At 51.2% G+C, this 19,552-nt stretch overlaps 6 protein-coding genes across 6 annotated transcripts; 2 read left to right on the forward strand and 4 right to left on the reverse strand.

Annotated features, from left to right (window-relative positions):
• Nucleotides 1-164: 164 nt before the first annotated feature.
• On the reverse strand, nt 165-461 carry COCVIDRAFT_36087 (hypothetical protein; the record flags this gene model as incomplete). The annotated part of the gene is made up of 1 exon (XM_014703080.1): nt 165-461. One exon carries the CDS (start codon nt 459-461, stop codon nt 165-167), a length of 297 nt encoding a protein of 98 aa, XP_014558566.1.
• Nucleotides 462-911: 450 nt separating this feature from the next.
• On the forward strand, nt 912-1,936 carry COCVIDRAFT_36088 (hypothetical protein; the record flags this gene model as incomplete). Its single annotated transcript, XM_014703081.1, has 4 exons — nt 912-1,043; nt 1,103-1,324; nt 1,386-1,526; nt 1,580-1,936. The coding sequence occupies 4 exons, from the start codon at nt 912-914 to the stop codon at nt 1,934-1,936; spliced, it is 852 nt and encodes a 283-aa protein (XP_014558567.1).
• An 814-nt stretch (nt 1,937-2,750) lies between these two features.
• COCVIDRAFT_94062 (hypothetical protein) lies at nt 2,751-7,478 on the reverse strand (the record flags this gene model as incomplete). Its single annotated transcript, XM_014703082.1, has 3 exons — nt 2,751-3,749; nt 3,796-5,801; nt 5,849-7,478. The coding sequence occupies 3 exons, from the start codon at nt 7,476-7,478 to the stop codon at nt 2,751-2,753; spliced, it is 4,635 nt and encodes a 1,544-aa protein (XP_014558568.1).
• Nucleotides 7,479-8,311: 833 nt separating this feature from the next.
• On the forward strand, nt 8,312-8,931 carry COCVIDRAFT_36090 (hypothetical protein; the record flags this gene model as incomplete). The annotated part of the gene is made up of 5 exons (XM_014703083.1): nt 8,312-8,349; nt 8,440-8,463; nt 8,515-8,571; nt 8,647-8,774; nt 8,831-8,931. 5 exons carry the CDS (start codon nt 8,312-8,314, stop codon nt 8,929-8,931), a joined length of 348 nt encoding a protein of 115 aa, XP_014558569.1.
• Nucleotides 8,932-10,432: 1,501 nt separating this feature from the next.
• COCVIDRAFT_65362 (hypothetical protein) lies at nt 10,433-10,960 on the reverse strand (the record flags this gene model as incomplete). Its single annotated transcript, XM_014703084.1, has 1 exon — nt 10,433-10,960. A coding segment is annotated over one exon (528 nt), but the record flags the coding sequence as incomplete, so codon positions are not given.
• Nucleotides 10,961-11,491: 531 nt separating this feature from the next.
• COCVIDRAFT_94096 (hypothetical protein) lies at nt 11,492-19,534 on the reverse strand (the record flags this gene model as incomplete). The annotated part of the gene is made up of 3 exons (XM_014703085.1): nt 11,492-13,984; nt 14,036-18,092; nt 18,144-19,534. 3 exons carry the CDS (start codon nt 19,532-19,534, stop codon nt 11,492-11,494), a joined length of 7,941 nt encoding a protein of 2,646 aa, XP_014558571.1.
• Nucleotides 19,535-19,552: the final 18 nt, after the last annotated feature.

Here is a 19,552-nt window from a genome sequence, read left to right on the forward strand (position 1 = left end):
TAAACAGTCACCCGCTAGTCCCACGGCGCATGCGCGAGACGGTGCTACCACGCGCCTGGCTCGTCTGAAAGCAAGGCAGGGTTCGAATAAGACATATGTGGGCAAAAGCAGTGCCTGCATGATTAGTGACGGTGCCTGCATACGGGTAGATGCAAACATGTGTTCTAGTGTGGTGGGCGAGTGACAGAAGAGGTGAGGTCGGAAAATGCGCGCGTGGGTTGCCGCCATTGTCTTGGATGACCTCGAGTTTCAATCGGAAGGGCATGTGACGGTTCAGCCACAGCATTTGTTTGTTGCGCCTTGCGGCGGAGGACTCTGTGGATCCTGGTGACGTATATAGTAGGACTTGACTTAGTAAATAGGTCGTTGGCTATGTCCTTCTTTGCAGTTGAGCCCACACTGCGGTAGTACATCGGCGTGTAGTGCAGTACGCGTGCCTTTGATGCGATGAGTGTCGTCATAGCAACTACGTCCTTTTTCCTTCTCTTTAGTTTTGCAAGACACAGTATTGTTCATGTGAGCTGTATGCTATCGTAAAAAACAAGTCCTCTGCGTCATGGGTGCCTACACAGGCAGAGACGGGCGTAACCATGTGAATGACATCGGACCGGCTTAAAAGACAAGCTGAAGATACGTGAGTGATGGCTATGAACGGATATATCCAGTAGCACAGGCGATGCGAAAGCGATATCGAAACTGTACAGTCCACGATGCTTCTGGTGTTAAAGCGGTGCGACGAGGTGGGTGGTGAAGGCAACAGCTGGGACGCGGCTGGCCTTGGCATTCCCGACAACGCCGGAGCTTGGAGCTCACATCACCACTCCAAACAGCCAAACACCACCCCACTGCGACTTCTCAATCACGTTTTCGATACCCTTTGATAGTCGCCAGTCCATACAATCGTCACAGTCATGGACTCATTAGTGTCGCAGTACAGCCGACCGGCTTACACGGAGGAGGGTCCCTCCGAAGAGGAGCAGCTGCAGCTCTACAGCGGCGCCCCAGAGCTGTCTCTCAAGTTTGCCCTTCCACCCGTCGCTCAGGTGCGTTCTACATTCCTGGATCAATTCCAGAAAGTGCACATTTACTGACAGTGGTACAGTCAGCATCATGGCTCCGCGCAATGACGGACGACTACTCCAACCCCAACTGCCCCATCAAGATCGCCCACGGTACTACAACCCTTGCTTTCCGCTTCAAGGGCGGCATCATTGTAGCCACCGACTCGCGTGCCACGGCTGGAAACTGGATAGCAAGTCAAACGGTCAAGAAGGTCATTGAGATCAACAGCTGCTTGTTGGGAACCATGGCTGGTGGCGCTGCTGTATGTACTTGGCGATATCAAGGCGATGGTGCGGGACAGACTGTATTCTGACGTGTTGTAGGACTGCCAATACTGGCTCGCATACCTTGGAATGCAATGCCGTCTCCATGAACTGCGACACAAGCGCCGCATCTCTGTCGCTGCGGCGTCTAAGATCCTGGCTAACTTGGTCTACTCATACAAGGGCATGGGTCTGAGTATGGTGAGTTACTCTATATTCCTATGTTAGCCAATCCGCCTAACGATAGTTCACAGGGAACCATGTGCGCTGGTGTGACCCCACAGGAAGGCCCCGCCCTCTACTACATCGACAGTGACGGCACACGTCTAGCCGGCAACCTCTTTTGTGTCGGTTCCGGTCAGACATTCGCATACGGTGTGCTCGACGCACAATACAAGTACGATCTTGAGGATGATGAGGCGCTTGAGCTGGGCCGAAGGAGTATTCTGGCTGCCACCCACCGAGACGCATACTCTGGAGGTTTCATCAACTTGTACCACGTCAAGGAAGACGGATGGGTCAAGCATGGGTTCAATGACACGAACCCTATCTTCTGGGAGACCAAGCTCAAGAAGGGCGAGTTCTCCAACGTTACGAGTGCGTTGGACTAGGAGCATCTTGGCCGCAGTAGCTATCATGTCCCTAGGTCATGGCAGTGACGGCAGAAATCCAAATTCCGCCATCGACCAGCTGCCACGTATCCGCTATACCAGTCACGAAATAGACACGTCCAATGAAATGAACAACTTGAACATGTACACAAGCAAGTCACCTGATCAAGGCACAGCATATCTTCCGTTCTGAATCGTTTGTTTTTTTACTGGGCATCTTCATTACTAATCTGGCAGTGGCAAAGAAGCATTTCTATACCTGCGACTTAACACATATAAACTAAAGAAACAAAGCGCAGTTCCTATATGCTGGCTTCAAGAAACCCATCGAAAACGATGTGTGAAAAACGCCTGCCCCCCACGCACATGCCCATACAATGAAAAAGAAAAGGAAGAAGAAAAGCCAAGGTGTGCAATGTACACTCTCCCAGTGCCAATTGGGTATAAGCAAAAGAAAAAAGGAAAAACGGAAAACAAACCCTTCGAGACTTTGACACAAAGAAGAGGAAAATCCATAATAAGTAGGAATCCAGATGCTACCCAAGATAAATGAATGAAGGAAAGTACGCCAGGTAAAGCCGACCAGCTTTTGATTCTTTCTTGCTCTCTCTCCTTTTGTTTCTCGTCGTCTTGCCTAGCCATGAATATGTGTAGTAGAAGAGAGAGAGGCAGAGAGGCAGAGGTAAGGTTCCCAACCAAACATGTGGGGTTTTGTGCTTTGCTTTACACAAAGATGCAGTATAATATGGAAAAAGACGAAAAGAAAAAAACCAGAAGCCGTTAGAATGTATGACCAAACTCCACACAGTTAACATCACCGACTTCGCCTTCTCAAGCCCAGATCTTCTTGCTGGAGCTGCTTGATGAGATCGAAACTCGCTTGGTCTAGATTGGGATCAATCATATTCAGCATACCCATGTTCATGCCCATGCCTGTGCCCATAGTCATGCCGTTTTCGAGCTTGATGCCATTGCTACTATTGTCATGTTTCTTGCTGCCTGGCGTGGACTTTGGTGTCTTGCTGTTTCGACCACCCCGTGAGGGCGTGTGGCTTGATTTGCGGGCTGAAGGCTGCTGAGAACGGGCAGCCTTGTATGCGTTGACGGTGGGTGTGACAGGTGGAGGAGGGAAGTCAGAGTTCGTGGTGAAGTTGTTGTAATTGTTTGTGGCTGGCGAGGTTATGTACGGATTGTAGCCATTGGCTATCGGTGAGGCGGCCGAGACCGGTGACGAGAGATGGCGAACTGCGTGAGGCTCGGCTGCAGATTTTGATGTGAAACCATTTGTCTGTGTGTGCGTAGTTTCGTTGTGAGGTACTGGGCCAGGCGTGAGTGGTTCGACACTGGGTCCATGGGGCTCGCCGCTGTGCTGTATAAACTCGACACCGTTCATGGGCATGGATTCAGCAGGTTGATACTCGACAGACGACATGACAGTATCTCCATTGCCGTGGTACGAGGCCGCTGCGTTAATATTGCTGTAGTCGCCATTCGTGTATGCTTGTAAAGCAGGATCAACAGGTACGAGTTCATCATTTTCGGGCGTCTGATCTAGCGCTTGTTGAGCCGAGTAGGCAATGTCCTGGAGGAAAGATGAGCCACCGTTGAATTGGCTGGGCATAGAGTGCCGTGCATGCATGTCTCCGTTCATGTATTCTTCGTCGTATGATGATGCGTGTCTCATTCGCTTCGCCGTTGATGTTGAGCCTTCGTCACTAACCCGTCGTTTCTTGGATGCGGAGCCCCTTGGGATTGGAATTTCATTGGCTTTAATCGGGTCAACGTTGCCGTACTCATCATGTATGCAACGGCGCTATATTCATCAGTTGTGCGTAGTGGATTGGTTGGACGAGCCTTACCTTGCTCTTCCGACAGTCAGCACAAGCCTTCACTCTGCCGGACTTGAGTGCATATGGATCTCCATTTACGTCTGCCATAATAGGGCCACCATTCACAGGACCATTGGGAGCGTTGGAAAGACTATCCGCGATGGAGTGATCGCTCAGTCGACGTTTGACTGAGATGCCATAAGATCCCGAAAGATCGATGGTGTGCATTCCGGGCTTCGACGTATCAATAAGCTCATCTTTGTGCTTGCATCGTATCCGTCGCTTCCTGCAAGCATCACATGCAACACGCTTGGGTCCAAGCTGAGAAGTTTTCGGTGTTGTAATATGCGGATTGTTTGCCGATGGACGGAGGAAGCCTGTTAATGGGCCAGAAGTGACGGGTACCATATCAAAATTGTTGAAGTTCTCCATCTCGACAGGAGGAGAAGGCTCCGGAATCACGTCAGAGGCTTTGATCCGAGCTGAAGACCTTTCTGCTGTTGCTCGTAGGGCTTCATGAAGCGTCTCCCGCTCCAGTCTCTTGACTTGAGCAGCGCTAAGCTTCTTCTCTGTAGTCTCACTCACCTCAGGAAGTATAGCATCGGAGAAAGCCCATGGCGGTATTGTCTCGTTTCCACGTTTCCAGGCAATCCACATGGCAAATCGCCGTGCTAGCGCAAGTGGTTCGCCATGACCTCTGGGTATCGATTTGTTGACTGCACTTCGAGTCTTTTGTGGTACTTCGATCTTTCCCTCTGTAATGAGAACGGTCCTCCAGATGTAGTTGAGAAGATCAGTAAGGCCTTCCAGCTCATGCTTAGGGTAGTATCGTCGGTTGTAGTTTTGTGCGCCGAGATGTGAGTTGTGTCCGAACCTGTCAGGCTCGCAGTAGATGGGTGTGGATCGTTTGAACTGCTCGCCGCTTTGTAGGAGTTCTTGGACAGGACCAGGAACGGGGTCCTCTTCTAGGTATTTGATGACGGTCAACCACATGATCTTTTGGAAGAAAGGGTAACGAAATTGCAAAGCAACCTTGGTGTTCTTCTCAATTTCCAGAATCTTGATCTGCATGCCGTAATGTATGCGAGTGAGGAAATTGCCTCCGATAACAAGACTGTCTTCAGGTGTCCAGACCGCATGAATCCAGCCCGAGGGGATCAGCATTGTGTCTCCTGGGTACAAGTCGACACGGTAACACTCTTTGACCTGCTTGCCGAGCCAGTCGTGGCCTTGATTGGGCGAGAGACACCAATCTTCGTACTTTTTGAGATTTTGCTTGGTTGGTGGGATGAAGAAGAAGACCTTTTTTCCCTTGACGATGTGGTAGTATACTGAAGAACCGCCAAAGTCGATATGAAAGTCGGTGAAGCAGTCTGCGACAGACATCAGGCAGTAGAACTGCACCGGTGGTGGGGCGGCCTTGTCGTCTTCCCGCCACACGGAGTCTTGCAAATCCATATCCCGGACGGCTTTGGGTCGTCGAATTAGCTTTCCAAGTCGACTTCGAGAAACCTCGAGGCTTATAACGTTCCGCACAGGCTTCTCTCCTTGCTGCTCGTAGTAGTCTGCCCATTTTCCCATAGTCCACTTCTTGCCCTCGCCCTCTTGAGCCTTGACATCAATCACCGGCACAGGTTCGTTCGGACCGTAGAGTTCTGCCACGCGGCGGACAGTCAATCCCTTGGGGATAACCATGTCAAGACTGTCCTGACCGTCATCCGCAACTATTTCATATTCAAAGTATGATGCGAGCTCTTCCTTTTGTTCATCGGTATCTTCGGTTCGTAGTCCTCGTGGGGGGTTCATATCGCCAGGAATCACAATTGGTTCTTTGAATCCATTCATCTTTTCAAGAAAGTCACCGGTAATGAGTTGTGCCGGCACGCGCGCAAATGTCTCGGGCGTGAACTCAATATCACCGTTCTTGAATGCTGCAATATAGTGGTGTTCTGGGTTATCGTCTGACGTCTTGAGCACGCCTTCGTTTAGACCAGCGTAGTCAACAGTGGTGTGGGCTCTGACGGATTTACGAACCTCTGGACCATGTTAGAACTATAAGCCCAATGTGCGTCGGTAGACCTACTCGTTGTTTCACCAAACTTGGGTCTACACGGCTCGCAGTAGAATTTGTTTACCTCCCGGACCTCCCGTTCGCTGTTGAACCCCGCGCAGGGGTAGTGGTACCACTCTTTGCAGCCGTCGCACCCTATCCATTGTTCGCCGTCGCCAACTTTGATCGCCGACTCGGAAGACTTGCACGAAGCACAGATGAGTTCAGGTTCGATTGGCGCATTTGCAGGCTCAGCAGGTGCATCGACAGGAGCAGACGCAACCGGTTGTGAACCAAGAGGAAGTGACTTGGCGCGTGAAGAGGCTGAGAGCGGTGGTCCGATCGAGTTCGGTAAAGTCGATGTGGAGAAGGAATGACGGCGGGCTTGTGTGGGGGAGGGATGCGCGGGTTCGGCAAGCTCTGCTGGAGGTGCAGAGTTCTCAACTGCGACTGCGGCTGGCTGCTCAGCATTCAGGCTTGGAGGCGATTGAGTCTGTTCTGCAGGTGCTACCGGCCCTGCAGAAGATGCACCCTTTGGCTTGGGCGTCCTCTTTCGTTTGCTACTTGTCGCGCTAGCGCTACTGCGACCGCCTCGTGCCTTCCCTTTCGGCCAACCCTGTTGTTTCTTGGTCTTGGGCTCTTCTGTAGGAACAGGGCCTTGCATTGCAGGCTGTGCGACTGAATTTGATGCTTCGTCGGTCGGTGGGTGGATCTGCGTAGATGGAGCCGTCGGTGCTGTGTGTGCTGGCTGCCCTAAAGGGTGTTTCGTATCTATGACGGGCTGCGTGTGCTGATGGTAATGATCAATAGACGGCGGCTGTGGCGCTGTGAATGGACTTGGAGGCTCGCCTATTTGCTGGATTTGTCCCGAGTGCTCCATCGGCACTGTATGTGAGATGCTCCACCGCTTTGCTGTCGAAGGTGGTGAATGTGCAGTCTGCGTAGAGACATTGAAAAAATCCAGCAAAAGCTGTGCATCTGAAAGCCGGTCGTTAGGTTCGCCGGGGGGTTGGTACATGCGGCTGCCATTGTCCACCATGTGCTCGACGTTGTAGGACCAGCCCGGGATGTGGCTCGTGGCCGGTCTTGACTGCGACTGGTCATACTGCGGAGAGCCGTATACTTCAGAGCGCGCTCTCTTTGCGGGCCGCTCGTTGAAGGGATATGCATGGTCTCTGGGGAAGGCGTGTGCTGGGGCGCGTTCGGCGATCGGATAAGGGAGGGTCGTGGGCGATGCGGCTGGGTATGCAGGATGGCGCGACAGCTCAACAAATGGCCGACTGGTATGCTGCGACGTCACTGCGACATCTGCGAGGGCCTCAATGGGCGATGCCTGCGCCAGAGAATATGGCGTCGCTGGCTGCGGAGGAGCAGCAGGAGGCACGGATCGCGAGGATGGGTCATACGTCACCGCGGGCGACGCCAGCTTCCCCGACGCGCGCGTACTCTGCCCGAGAGTAGGCGTTTGTATGTGAGCAGTATGAGTATGTGCGCCCGGTGGCAGCGACGCTGTTGGGATATTCGCTTTGCCGGCGGGGTGCGCTGATGAGAGCTCGGTCGGTGGCAGCGTGGGTGACAGCGGCTCGTAGACGGGCGGTGGAGGGGTAGCAGCACGCGCCGAAGCTCGCCTGTACTGCTCCTTGAAGGACGAGATTCGTCTCATGGCCGCGGTGGTTGCGGATGTGGGTCGATGGGGGCTTCGGGGGTGCGAGGGACTCGGTCTGGCGTCTCAAGATGCGCGGCTATGGAGCAGCGGCAGGGCAGGCTGAGAGGCAGGCAGAGAAGTAGACGGGCGCGAGCATATCCTGAATTGAAGCGACAGCGGCGCGGCGCAGGTTGAGCGAGCGTCGAGGTTGGGGTGGTGGAGGGTGGTAGTGGTGGAGATGTCGCGGGGAATTGTATTGGGAATGTTGCGGCCGGAGACCAGGGCGATCACCGTCGACCATGCGACTGGGGCGACCAACGCAAAGGGATGCCCAGCAGCGTCGCAGGAGGGATATGGCGAAGAAGCAGCGCCGTCTCCGCACGAAGCTCGTACAAGTCTGAATGTGCTTTGGGAGTGCGCAAGTGGTTGGGGGGAGTGAGCTATGGAGCGCTGAGCCGCTTCATTCGCTGCAAGCCCGCATCTCCGATTCGAGCGCTCGATTCTTTGGCAACAGCTGTGAGAGGGGCCCTACCACTGTCTGGCCTGCCGCTCTAGACCCTCGTTTCTTCTCTAGTACATGCAGCAACTTCTTCTATAATGCAGTACACGTCTATGTCCATCGATACAACGACGGTGGGTATGCGCCTCCCTTGCTGCACCGCGGCGGCCACTCCTAGCTCAGATGCCCTCGTCACGTGGATACACGCGCTCGGACCCTTAGTCGCCATTCATGCATCGATCCCGCATGTTCACCATCAACACCTTCTCTTCCAACTCCCCCCCACCACCACCCGCCCGCTGCTCTCCCAATCACCAGCCAGTTCTTTACCGTCCATAATCGTCGCCAAAGTATGAGTCGAGGAGGAAAATTGGCCCCGGAAGTCAACCGGTACGTTCATCCGTCTCCGCATCGCGTGCGCCAGCCAAGGCTGCACCAGCCAACTCACACGACATTTGCGCTAACATGTCATTTGTACAGAGCTCTATTCGTAAAGAACCTGAGGTTGATATAGCCATCCCCTGTCTGTGTGGCTGTGCGCTAACCCCATGGCAGCTTCAACGTTACCCCAGAGGAACTCTTCGATCTCTTTGGCAAGTTCGGCCCTGTGCGGTACGTCGTCTTCCTCGCTATATGCACGCGCATATAGCTTTTGCCGTCACATTGCATCACTAACGGTGACCCCAGCCAAATCCGCCAGGGTATCGCCAACCACAGCAAGGGCACCGCCTTCGTCGTCTATGAGGACGTGATGGACGCAAAATCGGCTTGCGACAAGCTCAACGGCTTCAACTTCCAGAACCGGTATCTCGTCGGTGCGTTCTGCAACCTATCGCCCACTCGTTTCCGCGCTCGCTACTAACTACCGCAGTATTATATCACCAGCCAGATAAGATGCTCAAAGCTGCGAATGATCTTGCCGAACGCCAAGAAAACCTAGAAAAACTCAAAAAACAGCATGGTATTGATTAGGGGTGCGAGAGGCCTCAGGAACAGGTGATATCGCACGAGCAAAGTCAAGACAAGACTCCTGTGGGCCTCAAGACCGATAGCGTAATCTCTAATCGATCCTCGAGTCGCGGCGGCGAACCGCGCTTCTCGACGACGAGAACGACGACCAATTCGACATTAGCGGAAAAAACCGACACTCCTTCCACGCCTCCCTCGGCCAGCGCCTGCCGCAATGGCAACGGCGACTGGCGCGCTCTAAAACAATCGTTGAAGGGCCTATGGAAGTCGGCGCATGGCGTAAAGAGGTCATGATATGTTTACGAACCATGGCAAAAAAGATTGCTACATTTTCTTCAAGAGTGTTGAGAGATCATCTATAGGTCCGGGGATTAGCTAGGTCAGAGAGGATTAAGGCCGAGTCGAGTCGAGTTTTAGATTGTAATAGGGCCTTAGCTTTCCTCTTTTTCTTTCTTTCTTTCTCTCTCACTCTCTTCTTTTCTCTAAACATATCACACGGTCGGCAAGCTTTTTTTATCCAAGCGCCCGAGTCTGAATCAAGGAATTCTCTTCTTTCTTTGCAAACATATGTCGACCTTGTTTCTCACTTGTGAAGTCTTATTTTTAATCGGAAAGCGGCAGCCACAACCGTTTTGGCTGGTTTGACGCTTGATTTAGTCTGCCTTGGCTGACAGCTGTCGATCGCCAAATCTGCCCTTTCTCCGCTCATTTCCGCCTCGCCGCAGCCGTTTTGATACTATGGCGCTAGCTAACAGCTATTTGGCCGAGGGAAAGCCTCTTCTATCGTTTCTTGGATTGTCTGACCAAGCCCTCCTTCCCCCCCTTTTTTTGTCTAAAGTCGCTTATGTAAATGCTAACTGTGTCACTTGGGTAAATGAGCTCTGTGATTACCGAGGTCATTTAGAGTCCTATCTCATTTTCTTCTAGAGACAGTATATGCGTGTGATAGCTTTGAGAAGGGGGGTGAGATGTACAGTGATGTTTACGCGTGTTCCTATGTAGATCGACGCTGCTTTTAGTGGTGATTACTGTGCTCGTATTGCTTCATTTTGCACATGAAAATATGCATGTGAGGACTTCCTTTCGGTGCTGACGCATGGAATCTAAGGATGGGTAGGGGGTGACACGTGTATTGCTGTAGGTTGGATGTGACTTTGCTCCGTGTCGTTTGTAATGAAAGGACGTTGTCATTGTCTTCCCTAGGAATCGACTTGGCGCTTTTCAAGGGACTGGATATGGCATTATCGAGAATCTTGACCACTACTACTTTCCATACTGGTCTTTAACGTCGACTTGAATCTGTAGAATCGCTGATCACGTTTCTCTAGCAACAACAGTGTATTTTTCATAACAGTCTTCATACAATGCTATTACTTTAATCCTCCCGATTCAATGCCACACACCCAACACCATTACCCAAACCAATTCTCCAAAGCCTTCCCTAAACCCACCACACTCTTACCCTCCTACCATCCTGCCCTTATACCCTCACACCCACCACTTCCACAACACCAACAACAAAACACCCCCAACCAACCAAATCCACACTCCCCATCCTAACCCCATGCCACCCCCTCCACTCCGTCAACCACTCCTCCGCCCTCCCCTCTCCCTCCTCCCCATTGCACAACCCCACCAAAGCCCTCACACTCCTCCCCACAAGCGGCACGAACGCATAATGCGCTGCCGTCGCTACCGCACCAATTGCGTACCAGCGCCTCCCTATGCTTCCCCTTGTCGTAAAAGAAGGACGGAGGAGATAAATATTTGCAAGCGAGAAAGACAAAGTAAGCGTGTTTAGGGCTACGACGGAGTAGATGCCTGTGTTGAAGAACGTGGTGAACCAGGCTGGGATGACGATTTGGTTTGCTTCTTTTAACTGGTTCACGGCGTCTTCTTTTTGGGTGTGGGGTGAGAGGTCTGAGGGCGTGGGTGGGGATGAGAAGGGGGAGGGCGATGCGAGGATTGCTTTGCTGAGTCTGGAGTTGAGAGGTGGGGGGCTAAGGAAGGCGCTGGTGGTTAGGTATTCCATGTAGGCGTGGGTGAGGGATGCGGTGGAGGTGATGAGGGGGGCGAGGGTTAGGGCTGTGAGGAGGGGTGGTGTGAGGGTTTTTGGGAGACCGATTATTGTAGTCGTCATGGTTAGGGAATCTTTTCTTGCGGATATAAAGCTGAAGGTTTAAATGAAGGCGGGTGGTAATTTGTGGTTTGTGATATGGTTGAAGTTTTGTTATACTTGTTATAGGGGATGTGAAGAGAGAGCCAGAACGTATAAATATCCATTCACGTCACAGTGGTGTGATATATGCTTAGCCGGCAATGCTGGGAATCCTTCTTCTTCTGTTTCGGTCTGGCTGGTGGCCTAATGGCGAAGTCAATCAACCTGGTGGTTGGAGAAAAACGAACTGTGCAATGAAGGGTATCATGATATATTGAAATAACCATTTACTTGAACATTAGAAGATGCTATGCTTTTGACCAGTTACCAATAACGCCCATTAAATGCAAACTCCATCACCGTGCGAAACCAAATATCCTTCCACGTGTGATATCAAAGCAACATCTACCATCCTCGCCTCTTGCCCCTCTCATCGGCGCTCCTCTCCTTCCTCTTGGTCCTCTTGACATCGTGTCTCCTGCGCTTGTCCTTGCCAAACTTCTCTGGATCAACAATCGCCTCTACCTTTCTCTTTCTGCGTCTCTCTTCCCTCCTTTCTCTGACACCTTTCTGTACTTCTCCCATGATCTTCAAATACTCTTGCGTTCCAAGGCGCTTCTGCAAATTGTTCATGACTTCACGAGCTTTATCAGCAAGGGCCTTGTATGGATCATTGACCGTGTTGTTAGGGCCGATCTGTGCAGCGGACCGAGGAAAGGTTGCAGTGGCATCGGTGAGGGTAGATAGAGTGGTCAGGAGGTGTGGGAGAGATGTGGAAAGAGGTTCGAGAGGAAATTTAGCGGCGATAGTGTCGAAAAGGTTCATGATTGCGGTCTTGGCATTCATGGTGCTCTTGTCTTTTCGAACGATGCCCGAAAGGCGGATCATGAGGCGATGAATTGCTGTTGGTGGAGTGTCTTCCATCTTCTTGGGCTTGATATTCTCTGGCGGAGGCGAGAAGCCATCAAAGTCCTCCTCATCTTCTGTAGCGACTGCATCACCGGTGGCCGCAATGGTAGACTCTTCCATCTCCTCATCCTCGTCAGCCTTCTGCCACTGCCACTTCGCTCCGTTAACAGCGAGGCATCGCGCGATGAAGGCAATATTCTTGACACTTTGCAGGCAAAGCTGTTCCGAGACTTCTGGGTTCAACAAGTTTCGCAAGAAAGCGTTGCACAGCTGCGTCATGTTCTGCTCAGCCAGCTGTAAACCGCCAGACCCCTTTAGTGGCAGTGCTCCAAGGCCTGAATCCTTGTTTGAAATTCCAAGGTGGGCAAAGTAGGTGCCCAGCAGCTCTGCAGCTTTAAGCTTGACCCACATGTGCGGGTAGGTAGCGCTGGCTTGGACTGCGGTCCACAGTCCATCTTTGCTTGACGAGAACATGGTGTCTGTATATTTCTTGCAGACTTTTGAGAGCAGGGTGAGGGAGTAGTACAAGAGCTCCCAATCGTCTTCGTCGCGTCGGCTTAAACATTCACCGATTGTTGCGTCAAGTCGATCGAGGACGTATGCAAGTTCTTTTGGCTCCTCATTGTCTTCCATGGCTTCGAAATAGAAGCCCCAAACCTGGATTCCGAGACGCTTCAAGCCAATGTTGTCGTCTTGCTCCAGCCAACTCTTGAGATCTGTGGCGAAGCTTTGCAGTCGCTTGTCGTTGGCATGCTGGAACAGTCTCTTGATCAATAGACTGGCCATTTCTCTGCATTTACCCGAGTCATCGTTTGCTACAGTGTTGATCAGTGGCAGGAACATGATACCGTGGTATTCATATTGCGCCTTCTCAGGGAACCGAGGTAGCGCCTTTCCAATGATGAGATCCAGTGCTTCCATGACTGATTGTCTGCCTTCCATGTGCTCGTATCGAAGGTTCTTGAGCAGGAACTCCATCTGTTTCTTGAAACGCTTCTCGCTCTGGGTATAAGATGTCAGGAATTGGAAGAAGTGGCTGCGGGCAATATCGCGGGCAGATTTTGTCTGGTTGGTAATCATCATCTCTGCCATTTTGTCCATGGCTTCATACATTTCCGGGATGTCAAAATGTCGGTTCATGACAGCTTTGAGGAAGCCGAATATGACACCTGAGCGATCAGGCTCATCCAAATCCGGCATCATGCGCTTGAGAAGATGTCCGACATCTCGTTCCCTCACCTGTACATTGGGCCGCTCACGCAACACAGCAGAGACCAGCTTTAGAGAAGCTTGGGCAAGCTCAGTGTTGGACGATAGCGCACCTTTGATGGCACGCATTGCTTCGTCAATGTATACAGGGCAGTTGGCGTCCAGCTCAGGCATCGGCACCTTGATGACAGTTGTAAGGAGACGGACGGCCGAAACTTGTACTTCTTCTTGTCCTTGCACCATTGCATCGCCGATGATTGGTAAGAAACCGGCCAAGTTTTGCGGGGTCTGAAGGTCTTCGTGCTTGCGCAAAACAGTCCGAAGTATATCCATACCAAAGCGAATCATCTTGTACAGGTACGAAGAAGTGCTGAGTCGTGCTCCAGACTTGGCCGCCCCCTTGTTGTTGACGAGATATCGCTTGCTTTTAGGGTCAATCTTAGCTTTCTTGTCAGTTGGCGTGTTTGCTGCATATGCCTCTTGAATAAGCTCGTAACAAAAGACCAAAATATCCCTGTTGTTGACGGTGGGGTTTTGTAGTACACCGAGCCCGATGCGCCGCAGTAGCTCATCAATCTTCTGCACCATCCTTGCGTTAAGCTTCTCAATCAAAAGGGACCTAATCGGAAGTACGAGCTTGATAAGATGAGAAGGAGTGGCAGATCGTGCGATGATGTCCATCGAATCGAAGCTTTTACTGCTCTTTACTTCCTTCATCTTGGAAATGTACTCTTCGGCATCTTTCTCTTGGCCAGCGGCACCAAAAGTATCATCCATAATCTAGCATTTTTAGTATGTCTTTCTGAAAATATCTTACAATCGGATACTTACCACATCCACAAGATCTGTAAGGCAGTAGTCGAGATCTCCTGGATTCGTTTGGTCTGAGAGCTTCACCAGGATGGTGTGCAAAGTGTAGGAAAGAACATGGAGTTGATAACCTCTTTGAAGCGCTGTTCGCAATGCCTTGAGAATGAAACCTAGGTAAGCCGGTCCCATGAGCGTAGCAATGTCGCTGAGCGTATTCCTCGACATGTCACGAGCCTCCTGGGCACGACTCTTAAGGATGTAACAGATATCCAAAAGGACACCAGGCAGTCGTGTCTCGATTTCAAGTGGAGGAAGGACGAGAAGAACTTTGGCAATCGCGACGGCAATAGGTACTCGTAAACTAACTGTCGCTTCGTCTTTTTTGTGTAGGAAATTGGTCAGATCAGGAAGAAAGTTGTTGATCATATCACTGCTCAGTTTTTCCTGCTGAGGAAGAGTTTTTGTGAGAATGGACTGAGGTTTGTCAATGTCCATAGTCGCAGGGTCGTCGTTGGTCTCAGAAGTGGCTGGGTCGTCTGATCCGGCCGGGGACGTGGCTACGTAGCCCTTGGCTCGACCTGCTTGATTAAGACCATCCATCAAACCTGCAATCAACCTAATGATGGGCTTTTGGAGGTCTTCTTTGGTGGCTAGGTAGCCAATATACCGCTTCAGGAGAGAGCGGAATTGCGGCCATTCCAGACATTCTGTCAACGCCGTGAGCGTCTTGATGGTCTCTCCCAAAAGGCTGTCTGCACCATCATCGTCACCCTTGTTGAAGACGAAGTGCTCTAAGAGGGGTACGAGAATCTGGTAGACATTCGTACCACGCAGATGAGAAGCATGGGCAGCCAAGCGACGCAATGCTCTAAGTCGACGATGACCCTGAATGTGCAAGATGTTGCTGAAAAATGAAGCCTCATCATCGTCTGAGAGAAGTATGTGAAGGTCCACTACAGGAGCCCAGTCAGGATGCGTCTTGACCAGATGCTCTAGCACAGCAAGGTATTCGATTCGAACCAGTTCAGACGGCTCGCGCATACCAGCCTGGATTCCAGGCAGAACTGCTGACGACATAAACGACCTGAATTCTTCGCTGGTTGAGACCTCGCTAAAGCGGCGTAAAGACAAGGATGCGTTGACTCTGATGCTAAGCTCTTCGTTGTCCTTTATGAAGTAGAGCATGTTGTAAACCAGAGGCTTCCATTGAATGAGAGAAAAGCTTCTGTAAGCCTCTTCGTTAATGGAGCTGAATGCCTGTGAACGTCGCTCAAAGTCTGGCTCATCCAGGCGCCCCTTTGCAAAGGAGTTGAGATCATGGCATATCTTTGCGATGACTTGGAGATCACTGTTAGTGTCGGAGAGATCTTGAACGACATCGCAAAGCAATTCTCTTGCCGTACGATCTTGGACAAAAGCGAACATGGGGCAAATCGCATCGTATATCGTGTCGAGCAACTCGTTCAAGTTTTGGTCATCGCAACGCTGAATGAACTCGTGCAGGATCTTGAGCAACCCTAGCTTGGTACGAGGGTTTACACGCTTCGAAGGTTGACGTAGAAGGAAGGTAGCGATCTCAATCATACTACGCGATTCGGAGGCACCGACGACATGAGGGGCGAGTTCCGCAACCGTCTGAACCCCAGATTCGAGCACTTCTTTACTTGGGTTCTGTCGGAGTAGATGACCAATTCGACCCAGGATTGAAGTGGAGTATAGTTGAATAATGTCGGTATGTATGCGATTCTTTCGGATCCTCGATTCAGTTGTCGAGGCGTCTTCTTCAACAGACACAAGAGCCACAATGCTTCGAATAACATTATCTAGAACGAAGCATTTGACCTCATCTTTGGCTGAAGGTACCTCAAGACAGTCAATGACTTTGGACAAGATGACTGGGTTGAATTCAACCAAAAACGGGGCCGTATGAGCCGATTTTGACCATGCTGCAAACAAACGAAGAATGCCGGAGATAGATTGCGCGGTTTCGACAGGAAATTGGTCCAGTCGAGGTTCAATCATCTCTTTGACGAGAGCTCTGGTGTACGGATGCCACTCAAACTCTGGGCCGTTCTCGACCAGCTTGCTCAGAATGTGGAGTGAACGTTGCCGAACAGTCTTCAACAATGATGTCTGCGTCGATTTGCCCTCATCACCCTGGCGATCGACTGAAGCTGAGAGCTCTCGCGATGCTTTGATGGCAGAGTACAGGATGGGGTCCACTACGGTAGCAATGAACGGAGCGAATGTCGTCGCAAAGGTACTCAGTAAATCATCCAGCAGGTTCAGCATTCCGACCTGCTTTCGTGTGTCTACTAGACTTTTCTGCAGCAGTTCCTCGTCGACAACCCTATCGCTCAAGATTGAAATGTGACCCAGAGGTCCGAAAGCGATCTGTAAGAACTGATGTATGGCTTCGTCGCCGAATCTTGTTTTCAGGCTAACGAAGACGGCTTTTCTTTTCGACTCAAGGCCTCGTTTTCCGGCTATAACCTTGCCGTACAGTAATCGCAACACGATTGGGAGGACTTGGTCAACGTCAGAGTCTTGGAGCTTGCCTTCGCTGAGGAATATCGGGAGTTCGTCACGGAATCTTTCATCGTCGAGTAGGTTCAGTAGCTGTTCCTGATATGCGACTATTGCCTTGTCTTTCCATGTAAGAAGCGCCTTCAGCGAAGCCTTTTGAATTTCGACATCTCCGTTACTGAGCAAGGCAAGGAGGGCTTGGCGAACTTCGTCTGTTCGATACAAGACTTTTGGATTGTTGAATTTTGCAAAGATAGAAAGCATCGCTTTCTGGTCTTTCCTTGTCCAACGATCCTGCAAAGTGGCTGGAGCATCTTCATCCGAAGTAGTACCTTCAGAGTCTGGCACTTGGTCAAAAGCCCACTTCAGGAGAACTGGTACAAGAAGTCTCGAGCGCTTTTCTGCGATGTGTGGTAGAGAACTCAACACTTTGAGAGCTTGCGTCCTGCTGAAGGAGTTGTAAAAAGGTATTTCGGCATGTGCCTCCTTGAATAAGATCTCCAGTTGCTCTTGAGGGTTGTCAGCTTTCGCCTGAACATCAGCGACATGCTCCTGCAACTGCATCAGATTGGTACACTCGAATTCGGTCGCGTACGGTCGCGATGAGGCTGGCTGAGGACTGTCAGAAACGATATCAGCAGCATCGCTCGCAGCCAGCCATTCAAAGACGGTTTGAGTGACAAAGCCTTCTCCTTCCTTGGTCTCGCAGATGGCTTTCAACGCAGAGCAACTGTCTTCCCACACTGATGCTAGGCGTACATGGAGTAGTCCCAGACAGAATGCAGGGATAGCTTCTCCCACCCACTCATCAGCGCATACGGCAGGGTACAATTTAGTCATTTGGCCTACGCGCATCGCAATGGATCTTTGTGTCTCGAGATTTGGCGGTGTTTGTTCAATCAACATGGCGACTGACAGAATCTTTTGTGGTTCTTCACTTTGGTGCGCAACAAATTGCAAGACATATATGGCCAAAAGTCTCAGATCATGCGAAGGGGATCCTAGGCAGTGCATGATGGTTCGCTTCAAGGGTTCCATATGCGGTCCTGTGGTATCCAGGTCTCCCTTGTGCTTCTTTAAAAAGTCTAGTAGCGCACACCAGAAAGCGATGGAGTGTCCAAATACATTGGAGGTTTGGCACAACGCAGGCCACAGACTTTTGAGTTGGTCATCGTCGCCACCTTTGCTGATAAGGAACTGGAAACCTTTACCAGTAGCAAAAATATCGACAGTCCGCTTTGTGGTAAGATTCGCTCCTTGGACAGCATTTTTGAGCAAGTGTGCGAGGTCATTCCAGATTTCTCGCGTCTTATCATCAGCTATGCGCAGCGACTCTATCGCACCTAGCAAGGCATTGCAGTAAAAAGTCTGGTTCTCCAAATCGGTCTCGGTTCCTGTAGACTTGTCGAGTTCATCAAAGGGCTCTTCCAAGATCGCTTGCCAGCGCTCGGACGGCTGCAAAGTGGTGTTCGCTAGTGCTCCGCTTTGGTAAAGTTGAGGCAGAATTGCACAGAATTGAGGACCATGCTCATGAGTCTTTTGCGTAACAAATCTAACAAAGTGTTAGTAAATGAATCAGTCTGAAAGAATCGTAATCTCGCACCTCTTGAAATATGGGAGAAGCAAAGTTCTGAACCTCTCCACGCCTAGACCGGCGAACAAGTTGCAGAATGGCAGAAAATAAGCTTCCCAAGGACCACGAGTCAGGCCTTCCAGCAGCTTCTCGTGGGGAATAGCTGCGTCCAGCGCACAATACTGGAAAACAACGGCGACGACTGATAGTAGCTCCCATGCATCAACAGAGTCGATTTCAGTCGAAGCTTTGGTAGAATCAAGCAGATTGCTGATTGAGCCCAGCACGGGTCTCCAATCTTCGACACGGTCACCTTGGCGGACGCCGTAAACGACCATTAGCAAGCGAGACAATAGGCCAACATAGCGCACGTCTGACGACACTTTGTCTGCCTCGCCAAGTATGACTTCGAGCAAAGGGCTGAAGTTCTCTGCATCCGTGTGGTGGATAGCTGCAGTAACTACACCGATAAGTACAGGTTCGAGAGGCGGAATCCGGAGGTCAAGATGTTCTAGGTTGAGCGTCTCGACCAAAAGCTCTTGTAAAATGACGGTAGCACTTGAGTGGAAGCCGCGCTGTACGCCCTTAAGCGAGTCGGTAAAAAGATACATGAGACCTTGCTGGAATGCGTAGTCCTTTGTGGATTCCTGCTGGTCCTTGAGTAGATCGGATATGTGCTTGATGATTGACTTGAGCGGCGCCTTGTCTCTGTGATAGGCAGCTCCGGCCTTGCGTACCAGAAAGCTCAATGACTCGGCCGCAAAGCGAGAGACGAAGGCTTTTTGGCGCTCTTTGCCCAGCAAAGGGGACATGAGATCAAAGACGGGGCGCAGGTTCGGTACCAATAGCCTTGAAAGGTACTTGAACAACCAGGCCAGACAGCCAAATGCCCATTCTATAACTTCTACATCGGCATGCGTGGCTGCCAGATGCGACACAGTCTTCACTGCCCTCTCAAAATATTTCTCAAAGCGCTCGCCAAGGTCGTGTGCAAGATGAGCCATGAGGCTGAGCAACGGTTCCTGGCTAAACTTTTCGCCCTTCTCAATGTGTTCGACGAGGAGTTCGAATATGCGATCGCTATGGTGGAGGACTTGGGGGAGGCTGTCGCAGAGTGGCGCAACCTTGCGGGCAAAGGCTGTGAAGGGCTCCGACATGTTGAGTTCCCTCCATTCGAGGAACGAGTCGCGGAAGTAGGAGAAGGTCGATTCGAGCTCGGCATCATCGAGAATGGTGCTGCGACCGCGGCGAACAGGCTCAATTCTGAGTTGTGCAATGCGCTGCGAAAAGCCTTTGAAGACATGATTGCGCGTGGATTCGGTCCCGCCCTTGACCCGTTTTTGTGGGCGCGCCGACTTTGATATTTTGGAGGATGGCTTAGCAGCCGGGCGTGTAGCAAGTCCCCGCGACATGGCAGCCATGATGTGTGGTGTATTTGG

This window comes from Bipolaris victoriae (genome assembly GCF_000527765.1).
Source record: "Bipolaris victoriae FI3 unplaced genomic scaffold scaffold_25, whole genome shotgun sequence".
Classification (NCBI taxonomy): Eukaryota; Fungi; Ascomycota; class Dothideomycetes; order Pleosporales; family Pleosporaceae; genus Bipolaris; species Bipolaris victoriae.